Source organism: Columba livia, chromosome 2, assembly GCF_036013475.1.
Source record: "Columba livia isolate bColLiv1 breed racing homer chromosome 2, bColLiv1.pat.W.v2, whole genome shotgun sequence".
Lineage (NCBI taxonomy): Eukaryota > Metazoa > Chordata > Aves > Columbiformes > Columbidae > Columba > Columba livia.
This window is the reverse complement of record NC_088603.1, coordinates 107787386-107815258: the sequence shown is the minus strand read 5'-3', so window position 1 is coordinate 107815258 and position 27873 is coordinate 107787386. Positions and strand designations below refer to the sequence as shown.

Below are 27873 nucleotides of genomic sequence, written 5' to 3'. Positions count from 1 at the left end.
AGTCGGTGACTTCATAGTGGAGAGTCTAAGGGGCTGGACTCATCTCTGGTGATGTTTTTGTAAAATTAAATATAAGAAACTAAATGTCATAAACTAAACTAATGTATTTTTAAAGGCAATCAGAAGAAAGGTCTTCTTAATGTAAGTGAAATCATCTTATTAATACAAATCCCAGTGCGGTGCACACTAGCTTGCTGAGTATCTCAAACGTTTATGAGGAACTCACAAAGCCTCCTGCTGCCGAGCTAAGTTTCTCCCAGCTGAAACGCAATTGCCTCCAGGCCAGAATACAAGTTATCTTGGAAATCAAAGCAACACTACACAGTGGTTTATATCAGAGGTAGAGAATGCCAGATCAACTGAACCTCACTGAGGAAAAACTACAGCCAATAAAGTAAATATAAACATATATAGAGTGCTCTATAAATGATAAGTTTAAGAACATGTAAATATTCCATGAGTTGATAAGCTGCCAGTAAGTAACATTCAAAAAGAAATACTGTGTATCAACAGATTGCTCAGACCTCTTTTTCTTCAGTCCTTGTGGTTTGCTCTTTGTATTAATATTTCTTCACAAGATCTTAGTTATAATTATCAAACTTGAAATCTGGCCAATAAATTTAATTATGGAGAAAAGGTCTAATGCCCATGCTTACGAGAGAATTGCCCACAGATTTTTAAAAATGTACAGGAACCCGATATAACCTTTTCATTCTCTATTTGCCTCCTTACTAAGGTACTATTCCAGTACCGTGGAAGACAGCTGATAGACCCAAATTTTGCCTTTAAAACTAACTGCCCACTAACTTTCTCTCCACGCTTCTATTTCCAGCCCCTATACAAAAAAAACTCGTATTTCAAAATGATTCCAAGATAACATCATAAGATGTGCAGTAGCTGAAGCAAAGTATTTCTGGCCTATCCACCACTCAGCTTTTCTGCCCTTTTGATCTCCAGATCCAGACCACTGTGAAAACAACTGCGCTCCTCTACTAAGGAACAGACATGTAAGATCTGGATCTCTTCTACATGGCAATTAATTTTTCCTTTTTAAATTAATTTAAATATTTATTGGTCTAAGCTGACAGTTTAATTGAAGATTTTTTGTTACAACTCCAAGAGTTGAAATTCTGGGGCTTCCAGAATGCCGATGCCAAAACCCATTCAGCCAAAGCACATTTTTTTGTTCATTGCCAGCTAAGTATATAGAATTTGGCTCTGAAAAATAGGCCAGGACCTGTAACACTGCACCACATGCATACAAAATGCCTGAAGGTGCCAGCAATATGTACTGCACGCAGCTTGACTTTACAAAATGCATATGTTCAAATCACCAGGTCAAGACTTGGAGTAAACTCCCCAAAATTAAGCCAGAAAATGAATTATTTCTGTTGTGGTTACTGTATCTATCTGTTTCTACCCTAGCAACATCAGGGTGCACTGAACATTCCCACAACTGCAATGGAGGTTGATGCCTGTTTGTGTGCATGTAAAAAGTGTTCATTCTTACCAGTCCCCACACACGGTTAAATCAGACACATTTCATCAGTCTGCTTTTCATGCTAGATTGCGTCATGCACCTCAGAGTTTTCGAACTGGCTGTCACAGAGAAAGAGAAAGGAATCATGGCCATAGTAACCCTGTTGTTAATGAGGTATTACTTACAAAAAAAAAAAAAAAATAGGTTAAAGGAAACGTATTGATTCATTAGGATCTTTCTCCATGCCAGTGTTCCCAAATGATCAATGTAGATGCATGTAAGCAATGCAGCCTGTTGAAACACTCGATTAAGGGAAAAAATGGTGAGGTAAATTGTATTTTCTACCTAGAATAGTTTGGGCTGGAAAAGACCTTAAAGATGATCTAGTTCCAATCCTTGTGCTATGGGCAGGGACATCTTTCACCAGATCACTCTGCCAATGTTCAAATTCTGAAAAAGGATGGATGAGACAAATAAGACCTTTTCTGAAAGTTCATCATTCCAGAGTATCGTGGGAGGTGGGGGGGGAACAAAAACGCAAAAACAATCATCACAAACAACAGGTAAGTAATATGAAAAAAAATACTACAATATTGGGAAGAGTTTTTTTAAAAAAGGATCGCCCTCCTGCCCCCAACTCATCAATGACCGTCGAATAGATTTAGACATGGTCCAAATAGCAAGGTGGAAAGCTGTCCACCAAGAGTACTGGGCACTCGCAGTGATGATTTTAAGTATGATCTTTTTTCGTTAAACAGGACTCATGGGATTAATTACACAGAAGAATAATAAAGACAACCCAATTTAAGGTTTATAAATAGCACTTTCCGGTGCTAATACAGACACATGCTTAAAAAATTGAAGGTAAATCAACCTGAATTATCAGATTACAATCATTTCGTTTGCCAGACTGAGCATTCCCTGGAGGTATATTTATGCTGTACAGGCCAGATGTGCCTTAACCTACCACTCACCAGCTGGCCCAGAGGAGCCAGACTCAAGCTCCAGGAGAATAGCTACAAACATCTGTGCAAGGGTCACATTTTCAGCTCCACTCCCACATTAGGCACTTCATCCCCTAGCCCTTTGGGATCCTGTGGGGAGGACAGAGCGGATTCCTTTCCATTATTTCTATATTTACGCAATTCTGCCCATGGTAAACTGTTCTGTAGAGGCAGGCTAAGCCTCCTAACAGCCATTCACCCTTTAAGACTCCAGTAGTTGTGTCTATGGTGCAAGGCAGGTGCCATCTTTGTCACTCTCTATGGATTTTCTTTAGAGAAAAACCCCCAGCATGTGAGGCTGGGAGAGGAGGAAGAAGCTCTGATGGGCTCTAATAGATTTCCCAGGCAGGAGAGCTGGAGGTGAGGCTGCAGGAGCACATCATGAAACTCATTTTCCCACAGTGCAGAAACAACCAGTGTGCAGCTCGATGGAGGAGAGACGTCAGCTCTTCTAGATATTGATCCTCATCAAGCATACATGCTCACACTGCTTTTCTCATAAATTACATCAGCTTTCCTTTCACCTGTGAGCTGCAAAGTAAGCTTTCTTCCATCAAGCACATGGACAGGAACTAAAAATATATAGAAGAAATGTACACCATAGTCTACACATAATATAAAACCAACACTGATCCATCTATGGAGAGCTCTGCTAGAATAGTAATGCTGCATAAAATATTTCTGTCAGTGCCTGTTTTCTAATAAATCCTTCATAAGGAGATGAAAACTTTTCATGGAAAGTGCCTGCTTTATTCAGGATATTTTTCACTGAAAAGCCAAAATCTCACTGTTTTCACTCTGAATGACAAATTCTCACTTTTTAGCCAAAAATGCTGAAGTCTTACTAAAAATTTTGGCATTAGAAACCTGACAAGTTTGCAATGTATCGCTTTTTACCACAAAATTACAAGTTTTCTACAAAGACTATGCTGATCAGGGTAATATTAGGAACGCTCCATACAAGAGATGTCTGCATGCACGTAAATTATTAACTAGCAGACATTGAAGCAATCAATGGACTTGTTCACCAGTTTTGTCAGTTCAATGAAATTTGTTGTGCCCTGTAAATGGTGTCCTAAGAGCAGTACTTTTTATGCTACTTTCAACAGATGTGGAAGCATTTGATGGACACCAGGCCTAACAATTTCTGAAATAAGTAACCAGAGAATCATCTAGATTCTCTACTTCACTAATTTTCTCAAGGATAATCTGCTGCTGTAGAGCAAAGGATAGTGTTTGTGCAAGAGGCCCTCATTTTTACTACATAGTCTCTAATCATAAAGCACTTTCCTGAGCTGTAACACCTGGCGTATTGTCTGAGAAAAAACATACATCACAGAATAAAACAATGGAACATCAAACTGCCCCATTTAACAGATGGATTTTTCCAAAGAGGTAATATGTAAAACCAATCTTGTATGAGAGAGATTTATGATTATTAACAGTCCTTGACAAAGAACATCAAAATGACAATTATCTTTTCATGTGGCTTAGACTCCAAGCACATGCAGCTTCAGCCTATGGAAAAAACACTCTCCCCTAATGCCTGAGTCTGCAAGCTCTCCAGTGAACAGATATTCCCCCCACACACACACTGTTTGTTATTTTTTATAACGAGAACCTGAGGAAGTAACGAAACAACTTTAGAGAGACCGCCTGTTTACACCTAGTTGACTTGACACTCACCTGCTCTGATCCTTTTGTGGCTCCCTGACGTCAGGACCAGGTTCACACAAAGAAGAAGCCCAGACAGTGGTTAGTGGTGTGTGACCAGTCTCTAAACTTAGGCACCTGAAGGTCTGAATATGGCTGTATTAAATGAGATTTTCCAATACTATTTATGAAGCAGATAAGAATTACAAGCTCACAGATGAAGAAGCTGAACACACAACACAAATGCCTTTCCCGTGAGCACAGTATACGCCAGGACTAAGGGAAGCTTCTAGCCTTATACTCAAAATTCATTCCTTACCATGGACACACTAGAAACAAAATGATTGTCGTTCCAGGTTATTTAGGGTAGCAGAATACATTTTGGTTAACGAGGATAAATTTGGCTTATGTCAAACAATCAAGCAAGTGCCAAACAGCTGTAAAATGTACACTGTGAACTTCACTAAAAAATGCTAACTTACACTTAAGTATTTTTATTGGTTTTCACTATAAAGAAATTCACCAATTAAATAATTTAAGAAAAAAATCCAAAAAACTACTTAGGTCAGCAGTGAGATAACAACTCACTTGAAAACTAATTTATCTCAGTGTAACAGACAAAGGAGAGTCACTGTCGATCAATATACAAAACAAGTGGATAGTAAAATGAGATAATTAGTGGTGCAGTTCAAAAGGCTTAAAAACATAACACTTCAGTGGTTTTTGATATAAAAATCTACTCGTTCCAAAGGTTGTTGAATTCCTAATGACATACATAAGCTACCCCTAAGGGTTTTTTGAAGAGATGCCGATAACTAGGGCCCAGAATATTCAAATAAAGAAACTGAATGAGGATGCAAACTAGCCACTGAGCAAGAGCTATCTGGCAAATCAGTTTTTAATATCCTGACTGAAAACCACAGTGCTTCAAACAACAGAAATGATGAAGGCAGAGGCAGAGCCTGAGCACTGCATTAGGGAGACTCTCAAAGCTCCTTCCAGGATAGGTCACCTTTCCCTTTCACACTGCTGTTAGCAGTCCCTCTAATGCATAAGGAAAGGTGAATTCCTGATGTACGGACAGAGATAACAGCCTATCCTTGCCTCTGCATTATCTGATGCTGTACTAAAAGAAGGGGAGTATGGAGGGTAAGGGAGAAAAAAAGAGAAGGGAATCACCTCAAGCCCCAAACTTCCGGCCTGCAGCTCTAACCACACCATCTAATTCTGGGGTATTAAAGAAATAGATCAAATCGTGACTCGGCACCCAATCCCACAGTTTCCAAGCATAAGATGCCTTTTTAAAAATCACCTGCTTCACTGAACTAGGAGATATGTCATTAAAGAAGATACACATAACAGTGACTTATTCAGGAGTAAGCACAATTCTGAGGTCCTTGGTTCTGATTTTAGAAAGGCTTTAGCACACCGCCTGCTCCTGACTCATGGACAAAACAATTGCGGCATTAATGTTAGCTGCAGATGGGCGAAGTCTTCTCCTTTCCCCATGAACTGCGAATTTCTGTCCCCTTCTGTGTGTTTGGAGAGGAATTATAGAAGCCTCTGTATTTTCTCAATCTAAACCCAATCCACAGTACACAGAATTTCTTATGAAGTGAAATGACAAAAAAATATCTCAAGCATTGAACCATTCAATGAAGAACCAAGAAAATGGCAACCGCGTGATACAGGATCAGAGCCGCTACAAGTACACATCAACAAAACTGTTTGGACCATAATACCTTACCAAAAATTCCCCGATTCTGCTACCATAAAGTGCATTTTTTTTCCAGGCATTTCTATTTCAACTTGGTATTTAGCATGTGTCTTTTGCTGTACTAACTGAAGGCTATGGCAATGCTTCCACTGAACTTGAAACAAACATATCAAGCCTCTGAACCCTCCTTAGGAATCTTTTCAAACTTTTTCTGGTTGTTCTTTGAGGTCAGGAAAAACAGCTAATAAAAGAGCTATATAAATTTAAAGAAAAAAAAATGCCTGAAGTTTCCTCGAAGTTCCCAAAGAGATGTTTAAAATGTCAGGACTACTTCTGTGTAAACCAACTCATGATTCTTCTAATGCAGTCAGTCTTCCCTACTTTCATACTTTAGGGCTATGAAACTGTTTAAACTCAAGATGATACCTATAAGCTACCCTCCATCCCCATCATATTACAATTTATCATCATGAAGGAGCACAGGAAATTATAGGTAATTTTGAAATACAGGATGGGGGAGACTATTTATTGGCTCCCCATTAGCAGAGCTATAGTAAAGAATGCATATAAATAAGAAAATTTCCGATGTTTCCTGACCAACTACCTACAAATACAAGAGTGCTTGGGTAAACTCCCAAGGTCATGTTTATGTTAGCCAGTGTTGGCAGGTATATATCACTATGTTTATCTGTGAGACAAATTGTTACTATGCTACAGTTTTTGACAACATGGCTGCACTTGCTTGTTAGGAGCAGTCCACAACAAATATCTGACTCATAGAGGCTGACTCCGGTGTTTATATTACTTTATTTGTATCAACCCAAATGTCAAAATAAGTATAATTTACTGAAACCAGACTCAGTCCCAAATTACACACCACAGAAGACAGAGAAAACAAATGCCCATAATAAAATACTTTCACGGTGCTTGTATAGCCTCAGGAAATTTTTACAATCAAAAACAAACCAAAAAAAAAAAAGGTGTTCACATAAAAATCTCTTCAAACCAGGTATTTTGCTTGCGGCAGTTAGTAAACCAGAAAAGGAAGAAAGCTCTGTGACCCCACTGCCTTTCACCCTTTCACCACAGAGCACGATGTGTCCACAGGAGGTTTCTATAACCTCATGATCTGCCTCACTGTTCACCAGAGGCTGAGAAGCTGCGTGAGACAAATTACCATCAAATGACGCTGTAGTTATTAGCTATTATATTATTATTATATATTATTAGTTATTATAATAATTACTGCAGTACCAGAGGCATCAAAAGCGAAGGCAAAACTGCAGAAGCTGTGCCCAGCTAAAGGTGAGTGTTTTCTAGCAGGGAGCAACAGGGCAGTACAAGATGTCCCAAGAACACGTTCTCACCACCTTGGTACCCTTTTTCCATCGCAGCCCTCCAGGCTCTCCCCCCGCAGGCTGCAGCACCAACATCTTCTCAAGATCACGTACTGCATGGACAGCGGACCACAAAGCAACAGACATGACCTCTTCTCCCCTACTGAGAAGTGCTTCTTTTTCTGGACCGCAGTGCTTTTTAAAAAAATAGCCAGGCTTCATAATGCAAAGCACTCTGCACTTGCCCAACCCGCGTCACAAGAAATACTTTTGTAATGAATGTTGCTCTGAAGGAGGCTCTGAGGGAATTTGTTGTTTTATTCAGCACTTCCTTTAAGTTTACCTTGCAAACAGAGGCAAATTGTTTCTTTTTTTTTTTCTCTAAGCAGAGAAGCTGTTAATATTAAAACCAAATCTGAATCTTCTACTGAGACTAGCTTTTATTTTATTTTCTTTTTTTTTTTTTTTTTTTTTTTTTTTCAAACAGGAGCATCTTGTGAACCAAGACAAACATGTGAGGCTTGGTTCATGACCAGCAAAAACACATTCTCTAAATATCGGTGGACTGCAAGCAACCCCAACTCTTGCTACTGGTCTCAAAGTATTTGCATAGGACTTCAGCTTGAGTCTATTATTTTTTTTTTTTACCTAGAATAAAAGACTAAAACTGACTGACACAAACCTCCCAATTAGAAGATTCACTGTAAAAAATGTAAAGCCACACAACTCAAGGAATAAAAACAGCCCCTGCAAGAGAAATTCAACACACTTTCTTAATTCTCTTACATGTAGCTGCACTTTGGTGATTTTAAGTGGAAGAACTTTTCAGGATAGGATGACTTCAGGGAAAATCCATGTATCTTGAAAGATTTTGAAAGAAAAAGAATGTGGATTATTCTCAGAAAGCAGTTTGTAAGGAAAAAAAACCTACACAAATACACAGTAAGTGAATTTCTCATGGTGGGAGAACCTCGATATTCCTCTCAGACAAAGTCTGATATTTTGTTCAGCAAAGCATCTGCACACAACAAAACACTGTCTTACTAGCTTCACTTCAGAAGGACCATCTGAAATCAGACTCCTTGATTCCCTGGCCATGCTAAATTAGCTCATCTGCAGCCCTGCTGCACAGTCAGGATACAGACAAGCCTTGTCAGAGAGCAAGCAGCATTCTCCAAGCGTACAGCAAAGTTCTTCCTCAAGTGAATCTTCATCGTTGGGAAGATGTTCAGGTTTTCCTAAAATAACAGAATGACTAGTTTCTTCAAACTTTATTTACACAGATACTATATGTAATAATATGAACTATTGTTTTCTGTATTTATACGAGGGATATGGAAACTGAAGTTACAGGAAAATGACTATATATCTATCTATGTTATGACCACTTCTGGGTATATTAAGGCACTACTGATGCACTTCAACCATGCAGGTGTGCCAATAAAGATGCCTTGTGCCCTTCATATGGGGGGTCTTGATGCAAGCAACCTAAAAGCCCAAACACGCATTTATAAATATCCAGTTGGAATCATCTAAGCAACAAAAAGTATCCCTTCTAAAATGATTAATTTTGTCATCTCATCAATTTCTAGTTAGTAAACTGCCTGTGAAAGAGAGTATATTGGCCTATGAGACCACACAGCACCTTAGACATTTTTTGTAATAACTCTGTTATAAATAATAATGAAATATAATAGCTTCGACTTCTTTCCAATCTAAAATATATATGACAAACCCGAACAAAAACATAGGGCTAAGTGCAAGTATAAACGTCACAGTTGTGGTGATGGGTACTCTACACTCTCTACAATGGTCTAATATAGACAACATCTTCTGGATAAGAGCATGCCGAACAGCCACAGCAAAACAAAACACTATTAAGGCCTGCTTACGATGAGGAGCTGGAGATCATATCATAATGAGAACACTTCTACAAGCACAAAGTAATTGAGCATAGTGAGTACACAGGGGACTCGCAGCTAAAACAAGAGACTGAGAGATCGTCTACCCTCCCAGCTTTGCAGCCATGTGGTTTTTCCCTCGGCTCCCGTGCAATGTGTGGCAAATGGCAACCCCTCCCTGCCTCAGAGAGCGTCTGTGCTGCAGAGCACAGCTTATCCCAAGGAGAGTTAAGCTACATTTCAGAGAGGAGTAGTAAAAGCTGCAGGAGCAGCGAAGAGGGGATGACCCCTAGTGTATTTTGCCTGGAGCCAGACTGGCCTCAGGAGCCACGCTAACAATTTAACTGCACAACATACCTTCACACATCAGTGCAGCTCAGTCCATAATAATTCAGTGTTCTGATAGCATAATACTACAGCTTGAGAGGCGCAAGATTCTAAAAGACAACACTGAAGATCTGAGAAAATGGAATGAGAGGTCCATTTTGTGCTTGCCAGTATCTGCAGTGGAGCATCTCCCTTATGAGGAAAGGCTGAGGGTGCTGGGTCTCTTTAGCCTGGAGAAGAGGAGACTGAGGGGCGACCTTATTAATGTTTACAAATATGTAAAGGGTAAGTGTCACGAGGATGGAGCCAGGCTCTTCTCGGTGCAAACCAATGATAGGACAAGGGATAATGGGTACAAACTGGAACACAGGAGGTTCCACTTAAATTTGAGAAGAAACTTCCTCACAGTGAGGATGACAGAGCACTGGAACAGGCTGCCCAGGGGGGTTGTGGAGTCGCCTTCTCTGGAGACATTCAAAACCCACCTGGACACATTCCTGTGTAACCTCATCTAGGTGTTCCTGCTCTGGCAGGGGGATTGGACTAGATGACCTTTCGAGGTCCCTTCCAATCCCCAACATTCTGTGAATCTGCATGCATGTTGGTTTTTTTTTTTTTTCAGATGCCAGTATCTGCATCTGAAAAAAGAAAAATAAAAAAGAAAAAAGTTAATAAACTCTGGTTTCCATTTAAAAGCAAATACTTCAATTACGGACTAAACTTCTTAGCAAAAGCTTCTGTTTATCACATTCTCTCTGATTATACTGAAGCAGACTGTTAGCTGTAAACAGAAAGCAAAAAATCTAAACTAAATGCAAAGACTGTCACATAACTTTCTCATGGCTAATGTGAAAAAATAACATTTAGCACATCTATTCCAAACCAAAGCACTTTTAAAGAAGTTTTTGTTCTGTGTTATAAACTTACATAATGGGAGGCGTTAAGTGGTGTATGATCTGCTTTATCTTTACATAACTATCTGTCATCACAGCCCATCATGTTTGTAAACTAGACTTGCTCTAGAAACAGTAACAGACAAATTCAGTTAGACCATCCTGATTTTTATAGCACTGCCCATAAACTGAGATTTCTCCAATTTTATTATAAAAACAACTAATCTATACATTATTAATCTATGTATAAAATGTATTGTAAGGTTTGATAAATTTGATATATATTTATACCTGAATTCTCAAATCCAGACTTTTTTTTTTGCATTCTTTTTTTTCTGAACAATTTCTTAAAAAATGTTCCATATGGTCATTTTATGCTTTGAATTTTGTAAGGAAAGGTACTGTGCTTAATAAATGTAATTATTTAAATACAAGTATAGCACCAACTTTCAGGGGGACAGGGGGAGGGGGAAAACAAATCTTCATTACTGCCCCAAAAATGTTCATTATCACTTTTCTTCACTATTTCTTAACTTTTAAAACTGCTTCATAATGTAAGGTTCTTCAGCCCAACTTCTTTTTTGAAAGATGTACACTTAACACAGCAAGGTCACCTCACTAGAGAACTAATACTTGGGTACCAGCTACGTTATCAAGGCCGGGCTATACTGAAACGTATTGGATGACAGCATCATTATCCTAAAAGCCGAAATAGTGGACAAATTTGTCCAAGATAAGAGTCATCTTTCCCCGGCTTGGAGTTCCCCTGGCTGTGTGCCAGAAAGCAGTGAGCCCAAAGGAGCCCTGCACTTTACATCCTGTCCTTCATCCTCATGGAGGATGGAAAAAGGGACAAGCCCCAAAACCCTGCAAGTACACACAGCTCACAACAGCAGCAAGGGAAGAGAAGACACAACAGTGCCACCTTGCAGAAGTAACTTCTGTGCAAAGCTTCCGATCTTCCAAAAATGCTACCATTGAAGGAAAAAGCTGGATAAAAAAAATCCAACCAACAAATAAACAAACCAAACTCCAAGAGCAGATGATTTTAAAACAAGATTTCTTTCCAAAAACTGCTTTTCCCCACTCATCCCGACACTTCAATATGCATTAGGACCAGTCGAATGAAGCCAAAAGGGGCAGTATGCCCCATTCAAACAAAACTGCTTTAGTGTTAGCAGTATCCAACATAAACTTGGTGACTTTGCACAACATTCTTCTACAAAATAAACTCGAGCCATTTGCCAGCAATAACCTATATATTGATGTGGTATTAACAGAAATTTGGAGGCTTCAGCTGGGAGACAAACTGTCAACCAACCACTAATTGGTTTTTATGATGTGACTCATAGTTTAGTAATTTCCCAGAATTTAATCACAGGGCACCCAGAAAGATCAATTAAAGAACAGGCTCAGAATTTGTTAAAGCCCTGTGTGAGACATGGGAAGGCAATGACCTCAGCAGCTTTGCCACAGAATTTTATGAATGAACAAAGAAAGGATTTTAAAGGTAAGTTAAACTAATCTTGTGTTTCCTTGCAGACCCTTTCATTGTTTTTCCAAAGGACTGAGTTTTTAAATGAAGTAAAAATTAAAGGACTGTGTGTTGTAGCTACTGTTTATATTACAACTTAATTTATGTGACCATTACATGTGTGACTTGAATTGCTCCATTATTTTTGGCTAAATTTTCTTTTATATCTCTATAAAAGGGGGGGGGGGGGGAGGAAATCAGAGCAGAGGTAAATTCCTTTGGATTCTTGTAAAAGCATCACATCATTTTATCAGAATTAATAGTACAGAATTCCTCTTTTAAAAAAATCAAAACTTTAAGCACAAAGAAGGATAAAATTATATTTTGGCCATAAAATCCTATTATTTCCCTTGGCTCCATTCATTTTCAAGTTTTTTTCAACCTAACACAATGAAATCTGGAAGTGTTATCTCCCTTCCTGCTTTCCACCATGATTTTTTTCAAAAAACAAACGAAAATTAAAATAAAATGTTGAAATATTTTCTCACTTCTGAAAATGTTTTATACAAACTAACTTAAACTGATTAGTTTTACTCATTAACGTTGTTTTTCATGCCAATTTATAGAACATAATCCAGACAAATACTGCACAACTGTGATGAAAACTTCATTCCCTGTCTTTCTGGCTTTTGTTCTGCAAAATTCACTGAGAGCTCTCAGAAGAGGAGATATAACTTATTTTCCTGGCCAAGTTAAGTGAAACAAGGTTATAATCAACTGGTCTGAAAATGTGTGGATTTTTGAGGATCTACTAAGCCATGTTATGATTATTTAAAATATTATTTAAATAAGAAAACCACTAAAAGTATCTCTTTGGTTTTCCTTACAATAACAATCAACACCAAACTGACTCGTGCTTGTTACATGCTAGAACAAGGGAAAAAAGAAGAATAAAAGAAGCAGCTTTGGATGCATACATGCTCTCTAAAAAAGCTCAAGAACATTCAAGCTGGTGGTTGGCACCTAAATGAAAATTCTTCTTCATTTCTTCAAACCAAAATTCATCCGTTGAATAGACACATATTCAGATTTACTGTCTTTGTATCAAATTTGATGATGATGATAATAAATACTTTTTGAGGCAAGATGGAAAGGCAGGGAATGGGAGAGCGGATTGGGAAGAGACTACACATCTGTGAAGCTATTGTGACCATTCCACATGATTCACAAGCCCATGGCATGACACTGTTATGTAACTCAACATGAAAAAACCTTCATCATCTTGAAATTCTGATACTTCCTCAGACAAGTGAAGCAACTACTCGGCTGCCAGGAGGGCATCATGTACTGGAGCAGCTCCATTTCACAAGGATAATCAAATATTTAGGGAGAGGGATTTAGGGAAGAGGAGGGATAGCAAAAAGCCACGGTTAGCTGAGCGCACTTGGGATATGGGAGAACTAGATTGAGGTCTCTGCTCTGAATTAGAACAGGATGTTAACAAATCTGTTTGTGGGGGGGATGCATTTAAGGTTCCCCGTTTCATCCGGAGGCAGAACAGAAACATCTGAGTAATGAGAAACTGCACACCTAGCTCTGCATCTGCACCAACAGCTTCGTTTTCAAGAGTTCACAGCTCCCCCTAAATCACATTAAAACCAGAGCTTAAATGTTAATTATGGAGCATGTGCATATTAATTTTCTGCTTTCTTCTCTCTGTAAGTAATGGGAATGCTTTTAAATGCCTTTTGTTTGGTTTCTTACGGGCTTACTTGGTTTCTTAATATATTACAGGGCACTTCCTGCGCTGCTTACAGAAGCAAATTTCCCACTGCTAGTGGGAGTTTTCCCTAAGTAAGGTCAGCAGATTCGGTCCCAAGGGAGGGAACCGATCTTCAGGCTTTGCTACCCTGAAGATCAAGCAGAAAGCAAAACAGATATAATTTTTGTTTAAAATTTGCTACTATATTGTATCCTTCTCAGTCACATCATCCAACACAAACAACTAGGAAACGTCCTGCTGCAATAATCCTTTCAATTAAGGCTCCCATTACAGTGAAACAGCTGCTCACTACAATATATCTTTGTCATGGAACTATTTATTTCCCAGAAAACATTTCTTTAGTTGTTAAGACAGATGCAATAAACCAGATCCATGGAAGCAGCAGAAATCAAAGCAGCAAACAAAATATGACCAGCTAAACATCCTTGCACTGAAAAAAGGGTGCTTGCTGTGAAGGCACAATTTATTCTCCTGTGATGACAAAAAAAGCCCACTCACTTTAAAGCATGTCAGGTGTTTCTCTCAACATAATGTCAATGGGCTACAACTGAAATAGCAGCCCAAGCCCTCACATGTACATCATTAAAAAGAAAACACTCCAAAAACTTCAGTCCTCCTGCTGATCAGCAGTGTTCACATGGGCCTTAAAAGCCTTTTGGAATGCCACCATGCTAAATATTTGATCGACAACCTCTTGCTAATGACAGAGTCAGGTGCTGAAGATTAATGAATCAGCACCTTGTTACTGCCTCCCATTCCACACATACATGCTCAAACCCCCCGGTCCTCAGCAGCTTGCTGAATGCTGTTTATTTATTTTACTAACAAGTTCAACTCACATTAACTGTCACTGGAATATAAACAGTAGTGACAAAAAGCATCATCATGAATAATTTAATCCAAGCCTTGTGAGTGCTTGAAAATGAGCAGTTTTCTTGCTGTAAACTCAGTCCCTGTGATTTCAACTCCAGGCAGCTTGCCTACGTTTCAGACAATGGTGACAGCAGGAGGTGGGGACACTCCTCTTCCACCTGCATGTTGCCAGTGATCTGAAATGACCCAAAAGGTGTTTTATATTCATCCTACTCTTTTATTTTCCAAATCTAGACATAATCCTGTAAGAGAAGTCCTCCTTTAGCATAAATCAACTCCTGACTCTCGAGCTCTTGAACACAGTTACTGATGACCACAGTAATACTCCAAAGTCTTCCAAAATTGCCCATCATCTTAGCCAAATCACCAGAAAGTTTCAAGCCCAGAACTGTTAATTGGGCCTAATGTAACACTAACCCTCCCCAAACCACTCGACACACAGACAGGCAAACTCTGCAAACCATCTGACTGTCAGCATTTGTATACAGGTTTGCTGGAGACACCGAGCAAATGATTTGGGTAACACAGGTCCAGAGGAATTAGTTGAATTACCAGTTCTACTTCCCAGCTTCACAGGTGACCAAAGGATATATCCTGATTCATAAACGGACCATATTCCACTTTAAAATGAGCTGTGTTTTTATGCTCACTGTTTTTATTAGAAGCTGATACCTAGGAAACTCATAATTTACAACCCACCATGTATACACAGTCTCTAGATGGCGTGCCTTCATCCTCATTTAACCCAGAAAGCATTTTTCCTTCTCAAATATACCCCAACCCAAATCCAAACCAACAATTTCCCCTCGCAGACTGGAAAAGTAGAAAAGTTATTTTAAGATATATGAGATATGCTATTTCTTTTTCACTCTTTTACATTAACATCTCTTGTACACTGACATCTTTTATGTTTCGGTTGCCACACAGACCTTCTCGGCACTTATTCTGAACTCACCTTGTCAAAACAATTTTTCAGTTGTTTCGCACAACTCAGTTTTATAAAAGTAATTTTCATTTCTTCTCTTTTTTCCATTTGCTTCAAGATATTTATTTATTCTTCTCTTCCAATGTATTACAAAATTTGGCAAATTGCACAAGATCATTTCCCCCTTATTTTTCAGCATTAGAGCTAATATTTCCGTTCTTCAACCTAGGGTATCACACTTGCTTTCACAAGGGAGATTATCGGCCTTCAAAACTTAAGCATGTAAACTCCTTGGGTCTTACATGTCCCTCACAGGCACCGCTTTTCCTTTTTCCAACCTCCTTCCCAGCTTTTGCCTTTGTCTCTGTGTTTAACAGTACTTCCCTTATTAAATAGGTGTGTGCTTCAGTATTGAAAGTTTTGGCCATAACTAGACAATATCTAATTCCTACTTCACCACTGTATGTACCAACCATGCCATATTTTGTATTCATATGGCTAAACAGCTTTATTCCTTGTTTCAGTTTCCTTTGCAGAGTTTAACTCAGCTTGACTTCTGGCAAATTCTATTTCATCTGAACACTTCTTGACCTCTAAGACAGTTTCTTTACAAATTATTCCCCTTTTACTCATTCCTTGCAATCTCTGTGTTTATTCTTAATGTTCTTCGTGGGAGTGGTTGGTCAGCAAGTTAGGTCTGGAGTTCACCCCTAAAAGCCACCAGTACTTAAGATGGGAGTTCCAGAAAGGTTGCTGCATTTTTAACTAGAAAATGTCACCACATTCAAATGCTTGAGCTCTTCAGTCACTATCTAGTTTCCCTAAACTGACTTTGCACTTAAGGTTAAGAAAACCTTAAAGATGTTTTTTGTTAACTTTGGATCATAAGAACAGTGATGACCAACTCTCTCTGACGTCCTTAGTCCCTCCAAAACCAATTTTAAAATAACACTGATTCTTCACAAGTCAATAATTGTTTGACAAGTTGTTTGCATTAGGGAAAGATTTGGCTGTATGGTTATTAGAATCATTCATCCTCTAATTTATAGCATCCCATAAGAATTCCATGTTGATTTTTCTCCTTAGTATTATCTGAATCCAGCCAGATCTTATCAAACTCTTACCTTCTTCCTGTAACATAGTTCTGACTTCTAAAAGACTCCACCGCAGATGTAAATTCGACAATGTCCCTCCTCTCTACAGTCAGCTTCTTGATTTCCAGACCTAAGAAGCTATACCACTGCAATCATTTTTATTCCTGTTTTATTTCTATATAGCACAGCTTTTCACAGAGCTTGATGAAGGCATCGCAGCAGAATGGGCACAAGGCAACTTTGCTACCCCCTAAGGGCTGGTTCACTCCCTCACTGGGGAGGAGGGGGCAGGAGAAAGGGGCAAGACTTACAACCAACTTCCATTACAAATTTTTGCCACCAAGGCTCCTCTGCATTCAGAGCTGTATTTCAAAAACACGTGGATTCTAGCTGATATGTACACAAATAGTGCACATAAAACTATGCCAATGAACAACAAAGAAGTATACATCCCTGCTTTCAAAACCAACACAGAACTGTGACACTTTTCTCCCAAGTAACAAGTGATAGGACAAGAGGAAATGGCCTCAAGTTGTGCCAGGGAAGGTTTAGATTGGACATTAGTAAAAACTTCTTCCCAGAAGGGGCTGTCAGGCATTGGAACAGGCTGCCCAGGGAAGTGGTGGAGTCACCATCCCTGGAGGGGTTTAAAAGACATAGAGATAAGGCTCTTAGGGACATGGTTTAGTGCCAGAGTTAGGTTAACAGTGGACTTTATGAACTTGAGGGTCTTTTCCAACAAAAATGATTCTATGATTTTTCAATCATTTACATGTGCAACACTAAAAAAAAAAAACAAAAACAAAAACAAAACAACAACAAAACAGGCAATTTAACTTAGAGGAATTCATGCTTCAGGACAAAGAGGAGAAAACAAATTCTTGAAGTCTGGCTCTGGCTTTCCTGGCATACTTCAGCATCATTCTCTTTCCATCAAAATGTGTGGGTTGACTAAGCAGTATTAGGACTGCAGGACTACGTGACGCAAATTCCATCCTAAGGTGCTTCCAGCCTAAGGTGCTTCTGTTTTCGTATGATTTTGTCAAATTCATTTTCATAATCTCATTATTTAATTCAAACTAAAAACATGTCACAAGGTCATTCCGAGTTTAAAATCCTTTCATATACACTGTAAGCCCACATCAGATCCTGAACTTGAGAAAGTGTGCACATTCAAGGACCATAACCTTATCAGTGACCAACATTACAGCTGGGTCTACAGCTCACTTTCTGCCCTTGTCTTGCTCTAACTCATGGCAGAAATATCTCCCCAGGTTTTAGTAATGTTTGTTGGGAGGACTGCAAGCTTATAGCAAACTTTCTTAATTTACCATGTTGTTTCTAGATTAGATTCCCATTTCTGCACTTTCACCTTTCAAATATAACAATAATAAAAGTTTCATTTTGTGCATAATTCCTGGAAAGGAAGAAAATCTACTAATTTTCCATAATTTTAACAAAGAAGAACACAAAGGACAGGCTAGGAAAGTAACCTTCATAAGCTGTATAAAGCCAAATTTATATTATCTAGGTGTTGCACATGGCTTAATGAAGTGGAAATTAATTTAAAAAAAAAAAAAGAAAAAGTGTTTTCAGAGTTGCCACCATAAACACAAAAATCTGAGAGGTCTTATCTGTGCCTCTGAATTACTTCTCCATTAAATAAATTCGCATTTACCTATAACTTGGGGTGAAAAGGGAGCTTTGTTTTGGCTCTAGGTCTTTATTCACTGCTAGAGTTAAATTAAACAATGTTAACTAAACAATGACATACTTAGCCTCAAGGTGACTATCACCAGGGCAGGGGATAGGCTTGGGATCAACTTGAAATATTAACATAACCAAAGAAATTGCTTCCAGATTAACCTAAAATCATTTTTTCTTCTACAACAAAAGGTATTCAATACCAAAAGAGAAATATTGCTTTATAATAATCTAAATAACACAAAACTAATGCATTGCAGTTTTACGATGAAATGAGTTTTCTGAATTTAAACCTGTGATAGTGTCAGCCTCCTTTAAAATGGCTTTTTTTCCATTTAATTTAGTCTTTCTATCACCCTCAAAAAACAATCACACCAGTCTAATGGCAAACACCATGTTTCAAAGCCCTCTGAAGAATTTTTGCCCTCTGCACAAAGAGCACTACTCTTCTCTTCGTTTGAATCTTTCCAAAGACCCACAGTCATTGATAACCACACAAAAAATCCTGTATCAATTATGTAATTGAAAGTAAAAATAAATTTGTAGTTCTCTTCTCCTCCTGGCTTCCGCATTCACTGCCACGACTCTGTTGGCTTTGCTTTGTGTGCAGGGTTTCTATCAACATGCTGCTGAACTTCTGCCATACCCAGGTCCAAAAGCATTGCCAGCACTCATATGATAAAGAGGTGACACATCATCATATCATCCACTTAATGAGACTCCTTGCTTACAATTTCTTCTGTGGACGTGAAAAATGTAAAACAGCCCAGGATCTGGACTCGACCTTCTCAGAGTGGAATATCCCATTTGGGAACCGCATTGCAAGGCAGTGAGAAAGGCACAGGTATTATTCATCATATGCAACAACATGAGACAGAAGATTTCTGTACCCCACACTGACAGTGCAATGCTTCTTATGAGTTCACTTTCACTTAGTTGGAGAGCTTTCTAATTCAGTTCATAAGAAAATGTTTTGATAATAAATACTGAGAAAGCAGGCAGTATCATTAACAGAAATGTTCACTGCCTCATAAGCAAGAGGATTTCTGAAGTTGGTTAACATAAGAGTATCTCTTAATTTTCACCCATTCATCGCTAAAACTTCCATTAATAAGTACTTTAGGATTTGACTGACAGATTATAAATAACATGCTCCATTGTTCACTCCTAAGAGAATATTTATAATGTTTGAAGTGGAGAAACCCAACTGGGGTGCTGTATTTTGAGCCAAAGGATGTCTATGTAGCAGCCTGGCATGCCTCCATAGGAAAGTACATGCCCAGTCCAGTAGAAATCCCATTTTTAATTGCTGAAAAGCATTTTCTAAGTTGTAAGAAAATCTTCATACTAATTGTACAAATCAACTCAGTAGTTCCAAAGGCATCCTAAAGAGTTTTCAGACCCCCTTTAATTAGCATCTCTGTTACTGCCCAGAGTATTTTCTACCGAGCACTTAAGAATAACAGGTAATAAATAATTTTCAAAAAAAAAAGGAACAAATCACCTTTGCAGTTACACAGGCAAAAGGTGGATGAAACCTATCGCAAAAGTATATAAACATATAGTAAATCTAAAGAGAAAAGGTCAAAACTCAAGTTGTACCACCCCAAAAAATGAAGACTTTTTATTAAAATATGTTTTAAACATTTTTTAAAAAATATATCCCTTCCCAACCTAGAAAATCCATACATTTTAATTTATAACAAGATTAGAACATGACTAGGTCTATGGCCTCTCAATGTCCATTCTGGCAGACATGACAGAAAACTCTTTTGAAGAATGGAAGTGCAGCATCAATACTATTAAAAAATCCAGTAAAAAGCCACAACTTTTACCCCTTGCAGGGGTGAAAAGGGTTCCAATCATATACCTCAGATGCACAAAATGGGTACCTCTATTTTGGCTGGACTTTCAGATGGTGAAATCAGGTGGGCTGTTATCCCCTATTTAGAGTAGTCCAACTGCAATGCTCCAGAAATAATATACTAATAGTAAGTGATATAACTGTTATGAGATTGAAGTAAAAACAGTCATGAAGTCCAACTGCTTGAACTAAAAACAAGTCCTTAGACTGAAGCAGTAACAGACTTGTAAGCTGAAGATGAACATTCAAATGAATTTCTCTTCAAAGCTGGCAACAAAAACTATGTGAACAAGTATTTCCAAAATCAAAGTCTGTATTTTCAAAACACAAACTAATTCTTTGTATATATAAGAAAACCAGAACGTCTGTAAGCACCCAAATTAGCTATATGATTTGTATTTTCCATCAAATTATTTTAATAACACTGCTGTGAAAATTATTGGAACTGGCTTAAAAGGAAAAGAAAAAAGTTTAAGGATTTTTTTCACATTCTTGATAAAGAGAAAGACATGTAAGATTGCAAACATCACCATTCCATAGTAGTAGACATGAAAGACTGTTAGTGAACACATCAGGATGTTATATTATTTAAATGTTTCATTCTTTGTGGATAGTCCTGTGTTACAGCTTAAGTATGACATTTGCCATCCATAGGACACGAATGTTAACAGGACTAATGAGGGAGAGGAATTTTGTTAAACCTTTTTTTAAACATGTATTTCTAAATCGGTGATTTGTTTTGTTTAGGGTTTAAAGTTATTTTCAAGTGATTTCTTCATGTACACTTTGGGCAGCAGTTCATTCGCAAGCAATGTTCAGAAAATCCTGAAAAGCTAAAACTGAAGCTCTTTCAGAGCAGAACACTCAGTAATATAGAAAGTACGTTTTTTTTTTTAATACAAACTACTCAACCATGAAGTTTCAGTGTAAGAATTTACAATTAAGAGGTTAATAATCTTTTTCTGTTTCATGAATATCACATGACAATATTCACTTAAGCTCCCTACTTTGTTCAGAAGTCTTAATACCATGCAATGTAGATGAGGTCTAAAATTATGCATCTAAATTCAACATTTTTTGACTCATTGGAAGTTTAAATGGTCAACTCAGAGCACTATCATGATGAGCCAACTTCTATTCAGTAACTATATAGGTTTACACAATTCATAACTTGAACATTTAAGCTAGATGTCTCAACTCAGATGTCCAAAGTTAGCATGAAACTCCAGAAAATTTGTGCAGCTGAGTGTAAAAAGATTGCTAACAAACATATGCATTATATTATACAGCTCATGAGTATATATAGGAGCACTGTTCACATAAGGAAATCAAAATAATGTTTGTATAAATTTCTTTGCCATATTCATTTGGATCAATACCGCCCTGAAACCTCTTCAGCTATATTTAGTGATCCAAATTTGTCACTGCAACTCTTCTGCATGTTGCAATTATGTGCAGATTATTCCAAATCACAAGCCCTTTCATATCTGCAAAACAAACTCCACTGTTCCGTTTCTTTACTGTGGTTTCAGTTATACTCAAAATAATGCTTAATTAACAATTATTATGATTTGGATAGGCTTCATCAGTTTATCAATCTATGCATTTTTAAAACATCATTTGTACTGATCTGAGTACTATGCCAAGTTCATTTTTTCAATACAGAAGAGGTACAAGGTTTTGCATGCCGAGCAGTACCTTAGTTCAGAAGCAATCCCATTAGTTTTTGCCATTAATACAAGCAGAGTCAGCAAAATCTAGCATATATGTGAAATTAAGTTATTCCAGCCCACTCGCTCTTGTTTTTATTTACATGGTGACTGGCTACAGAGTCCTATTAATCAGAAACTCTGAAATCAAATAAAGGAAAGTTAACAAAACTAACTAAATGCAAACTCAGGTCTGTTACAGACAAAAAAAAAACAAACACACAACAACAATACCACATAAACCAGCTATTTAGTACTGCTAAATGAGCCATTGGCTCAACACAGGGCAAATGTATGTAGCCATGCTTTATTATTTCTTTATTAACAGCATGTACAAACCTTTATTAAGGACAAGAACGTAACTACAGTAGACATTAGGCACAAAGAAAAAAGATCACTAATACACAACCTCACAATCAAAGACATTACAAACTAGGCTATTGCACAGCTTACTGCCCAGTTGTCATCTCCAGAGAACTAGGTAACCAATCAGTTGCTGATTCTAAAGATAAATCATATGTAAAATCACACAGCTTTAAAACACATGCAAAGAGGTATCTGCCTCAAAAGCAGTTCCCATCAACAACCCTTAAAAATTGGTCTCATCATTTTAAACTACTCCTGTAGACAAGAAATGCTATTGGCAATGATTTTTTTCTTCCACAGTTGTTTCATGAAGAGTAGCAAGTTTTGCTGCTCAGTCAGCTTTGTCACCACTGATTTCAATAATAGACAGAGCTGAACAAGAGAGTTAACCACTCACATTTGCAGCTGCACATAAATGCTCACAAATATATTTTCCCTTATTCAGTCAGCTTTATAGAAAATTAAGTAATATTTCTGCAAAAATACATTCAGATAAATCTTAAATAACTCAGCATTTCAGCTCTAACTGAAGGAGATGTCTCCCATACTTCAAAAGATACAGGTATTTTCACCTGACAGGTAGTATCTTAAAATAAATATACTGGCCATATGCAGAAACAGGAGACTGCGTCTTATCTCCATGATTAAGAATTAATTTTACTTTATCACAGTAATCCTGATTGTAAAGAGGATTAAATATTTAAGAGGAAAAAAAAAAGAAAAGGAAAAAATTACTCATTAATCTTTAGACACCACCTGGACTATGTCAGTGAGTATAATATCTTTTCCCCAGCATTTCTAACCTTTTACTAATTCACAGAATCACAGAATGTTAGGGATTGGAAGGGACCTCGAAAGATCATTTAGTCCAATCCCCCTGCCAGAGCAGGAACACCTACATGAGGTTACACAGGAATGTGTCCAGGTGGGTTTTGAATGTCTCCAGAGAAGGAGACTCCACAACCCCCCTGGGCAGCCTGTTCCAGTGTTCTGTCACCCTTACTGAGAAGAAGTTTCTTCTTAAATTTAAGTGAAACTTCTTGTGTTCCAGTTTGAACCCATTACGCCTTGTCCTACTGTTGATTGTCACCGAGAAGAGCCTGGCTCCATCCTCATGACTCTCACACTTTATATATTTGTAAACATTAATAAAGTCACCCCTCAATCTCCTCCAAGCTAAAGAGACCCAGCTCCCTCAGCCTTTCCTCATAAGGGAGATGCTCCACTCCCTTAATCATCTTTGTTGCCCTGTGCTGGACTCTCTCCAGCAGTTTCCTGTCCTTCTGGAACTGAGGGGCCCATCGCCTGGAAAACCCTTGAGCTTGGTGGAGAGAAGTTGTATAAGCTCAGTAACTGGAAAGTGCAAGGTGATAAACTGGGAAAATAGATGCAAGAGATAGGAATGTTGGTCTGAGTTTGTGACTGGGGAGTTGAATGAGCCAGAAGGAGACAAGGAAGGAAAAGCTCAGTAGTAGGAAAACAGAAAACTCAAAAGAATAAAAAGACTTAACTAAGGGAAGCAAGATTTCAGGAAAAAATGATGACTTGAATAAAATGGAAGACTCAAAAACACTACTTAAGTAACAAAAGTGAAAACAAACAAACAAAAAAGAAAAGTAAAACATATAGCCACGTAGTGGGTTTTGTTGTGTAGGGGGTTTGTTTGTTTGTTTTTAATAAACTTTTTAAATTTAACTTTCGACTCTTTGATTTACTGGTGGATTGTCTGGTTTTAGCTATAATAATTCTAGATTTCCCCTTTCTTTTCCATCCTCTGGACATGAAAAAAAAAATCCCTCAACACTTTCCAGAGAGATACACTTACGCATATACACAGGCAATTAAAAATATGACAGGACAGTGGGTCAAAATTATTGCAGTCAGAAATACTGAATTTATATAAGAAATCAATTATCACAAATACATCATAATATGAAATACAGGAGATATGACACACAGTAGGGCAAAACTATTCGAAGTCCTAAGAAAGCATTTTCCATTGAAGAAAGATTGCTGCCATCAGTGATGCAAACTAGATGATTTAGTGTCTATCAAATCACACAGAAATTAGTCTTAAACAAACAGACCTTCTTAGACTATAAACGAAGAGAATCCAGATATCTCTCTGCCATTGCTCTTGGCATCTAGAAAATCACTCTTTTTATCCTGTCAGTCACTTCTCCTGGCACAAAAAAGTCAGTAAAACACACAAAACCAACAGGGTAATTGTGCATTATCTCAGAACCTGCATCCAAATTCCCCAATGAGCGCTTACCCCTCAGCTGCCACCTTCTGCACTTCTAAGACAAACTAACTCACAGCTGGGCATCTACTGATGTTCCATTCTCACACTGTCCTCATAATTACCCCTGTAAAAAAGACTGACAGCCTTACCTAGAGTGGGGTTTCCTACGTTTTATGCTTACTTTATTTATTTTTCAGCTCTGTTTTTGCTGGCTCCAGTGGATACTTCCACAGTCAACATAAACTAAGCCCACCCAATGGGTATGGATCCCCGCCAAAAGACAATGTGTGAGGTTCTTAGATTGACTGCTAGAAACTGGGTGAATAATTGTGTGGAGAAGTAGAAGAGCGTGAAGAGACATTATATAAATGTAGGAATTAAGTAATGAAATACTAATGCTAATCAGACCTTTTCCACTTCTGTACTGTAGTACTTTGTGAAGATGGCATCTTCACCAAGGAGTGAGATACTTGAACTCTTTAGCTAACAGACCAGATCTCAGAAGCACCCTAATTCTCTCCTGATTCCTTGCCTTGTTCCTTAGTTCTATCAAGATAACTCAACTGCAATTCACAAAGACTCCAAATCTAGCATAATTCAAATCTATCTCACTCTGAGCAATTTTGACTTTGCTCTATTTGTAATTCATACCCCATTTGTGAGTAACATTTGGCGATACTACTACCCCTGTGCAATCCTTTGCACTTCTTTTCCTTTAGCTTAGGTGTCAAGACTTTGTAGCACCATGGGTACCTCTGTCAACTGATACTACTATAATCACACCAAATAATCATAAAGAAAAAACAAAAAAGAATGTAAAATGGACTAATTCAATGCAGATTCTCTTTTAAATGAATCTAGCCTGTGAAATGCACTGTGGCAGGATACAATTTTGGTAATCTGTCACAATTAGGATAGGTCAGGATATGGTTTCCATGACACAAATGTAACTCTGCTTTGCTTTTCCCTGCTAGAACCTGGAGCAGCAAGTTCTCTTCCTTACACAGCTTCCCCTATACACATAGTGGGTGAAAATCTGCATTAACAGAAATCACATGCACAAACAGATGAAACAAGAGGGCTTTCTTTAGTTCTCTTTAGTTTTGCCTCCTTCCCTCCTCAAATTAGTCGTTAATGGAAAACACTCGTAAAAACTGGTACAATGGAAGTTGTACTTGCAGTTGTAAAACCTGATCGGTACTGTCACCATGTGCCATGCAGTGATGAACAGTTCATCAGACAGTTCTGAAATTCCTGCTTCCTCTCTCCATCTTCCCAGTAAAGAGAAAAAAGGATGACAGCATGAGGGGTCCCTCTAAAGCAGAACCTGAGGCTCTCCAAGAACTCTCCTCAGAGAATACAAGAAAAGTCTCATGTATTTCTTTTCTCAGGGGAAGTGGCCCAATGGCCATAACTACAGGCAGGACACAGAAATGGATGTTTAGAAGGAAACCTGTCTATAAAACATTTGAAACTACATCCCTCTTCAGCTAGCACACTGAAAACTACATGTTTGGTGTCAATCTGTTGCTCAGTCAAATCGCAGTGAGTTCTTCAGGTAAGAAAGAGTATCAGCTTCTGCTAACCATTGTTTAGAAGACAGACAGCAAGCTTTTTTAGTTATTTTTACTAAGGCTGTTGTATAAAGTCCAAATGGAAGTGATGTTTAAATAAGTGCCTAAAATACAGTTGGATGAAAAATCAGAGACCAAATTTAATTATCAAAACTACAAATCCAGACCTGAGGCACAGTCTCTGATAGGATGGGGATGTTCTGAAAGCTCATTTTTCACCCAAACCATGTCAGTATTCCAGGTGAAATAATGCCATGAAAAGGATCCCCCAATACTGCTATCAGATAGCCCTGCTGCACCTTGGGGCAAGAATGGCACCATGCTTGGAAGTCCTTTAGCACCAAAGCCACCCTATAGAGAAACTACAGTGTCAGGGCATTTACAGTATGTATTACAAGTTAGCTCATCTAATAAGGGGACAATGCTCAGGACTTCACCTTCTACTACACAAAGGCTTTTGCATGTTCTGTGTCCACCACATGTTCTGAAGAATGAAGCAATGAACATCTTACCTTGCATCGTTGTTTTTGTGGGTTCTGAAAACAGAGGAATGAGCAGGAGGTAGATGAGGTAGACAAAGGAGAGCCCATTATAACGGAAAGCACAGGCTGTGATGAGAGAAAATAAAAAGAACATGTTGCTTAATCAGCCTGGGGTAATCAACTTCAATAGCACAAAGCATTTCCCATTTGAGTTTACTATTTACCTTATCCATTTTTCACCACTTAATTAAACAATTTCTACACACTTATTCAAGCTAATTCTTAAAATAAATAATAAAATTATATATATTTCTTAAGTATTTTCACAGGAATATACATTTTAAGCTTAACAAAATATGCATCCAAGCTGCAAAGACTTTGTCCAGAATGATGGACAAGTTAGTTTTTACCTAAACTTTTTACTTTCCTCATACATAAACTCATTAAACCATTGCCCACAAAAATGTAAAAAGACATATAAATCTCTTTAAGAAGCTATATACAAGTTCATTACATTACAATTAAGGATTATCAGTAAATAATGCAGAAAAATTATGAAGCATATTTAGATTCCTAATTACAGCATGCCTAAAATCACCAGTTATCCTTAAAACAGCAATGTCTTTCGAGCATTACAGAGGTCTTTGAACCTTACTACCAGCCATTTGTTTGAACGAACTTTTGCCAAAGTTGTTCTAGTGAAAAGACTGAACTACAAATGAAAAAGGGCTTCACAGCAACTTGCAACTGGTGTTATACAAGTTTTTGTAAAGAATGTAACTACTCTGCTGACTTTGTCTAATATTTGCTTTTCTGTTTTGAAAATTTAGTGTAATTGTATTTTCCTGAAAGGTGAGCAGTCCATTACAACAAGCAGCAATATTGCTACAACCAAGGCATATCTTTTCAAAGAAAGTCATGCATATTCTGTGCATGGACTTCCATACAGAAAATATTAAAATAATAAAAAAAAAAAAAAATCTGTAGTTCCTCTGTGCAGCAGATGTTAAAATATTGTAAGACCTACCACATTCAATCATTCCCATGAAATAAGCCAACTGCAGAGGAGTCAGGACATGAATTAACCTCTCCATTTATTTACTCATGGAACGTAAGTAGTATCAATTAAGTCTTCTCAGCTATATCCAAAACAACTTGGTTTTGGAGAACAGATACAGCTTTAGTCCTGCCAGAAATGTGTATTCCAAGAGAAAACAAGTTTCTCCAGCTACAACCTGAGGAAATTTCATTGAGACTATACTGGAAACAAGTTAACAAATTAAGCATTAATTGGTCGTCATCTTCATCACATCCATCCATCTTAATTATAAACTGAGAAGTTTCTACATCAACAAACAAATCCATAGGGTAGCTATAATTTTTATTTCCCAAACTATCCAATGTTCTGAACAAACAACCTGATTTTCTTAATAGCCCTGATAGAAAGACCCAGGATTTATGCTCCACA

The 27873-nt window shown here is 37.9% G+C and overlaps 1 protein-coding gene across 12 annotated transcripts in view; it reads right to left on the bottom strand.

Annotated features, from left to right (window-relative positions):
* Positions 1 to 27873, bottom strand: part of PIEZO2 (piezo type mechanosensitive ion channel component 2) — a 310595-nt gene that overhangs the window by 230132 nt on the left and 52590 nt on the right. For all 12 annotated transcript variants that reach the window (XM_065053117.1, XM_065053123.1, XM_065053121.1 and 9 more), the window contains exon 2: positions 26436 to 26531. In XM_065053117.1, the coding sequence (XP_064909189.1) occupies positions 26436 to 26531 (96 nt within the window). The remainder of the gene's footprint in view (positions 1 to 26435; positions 26532 to 27873) is intronic.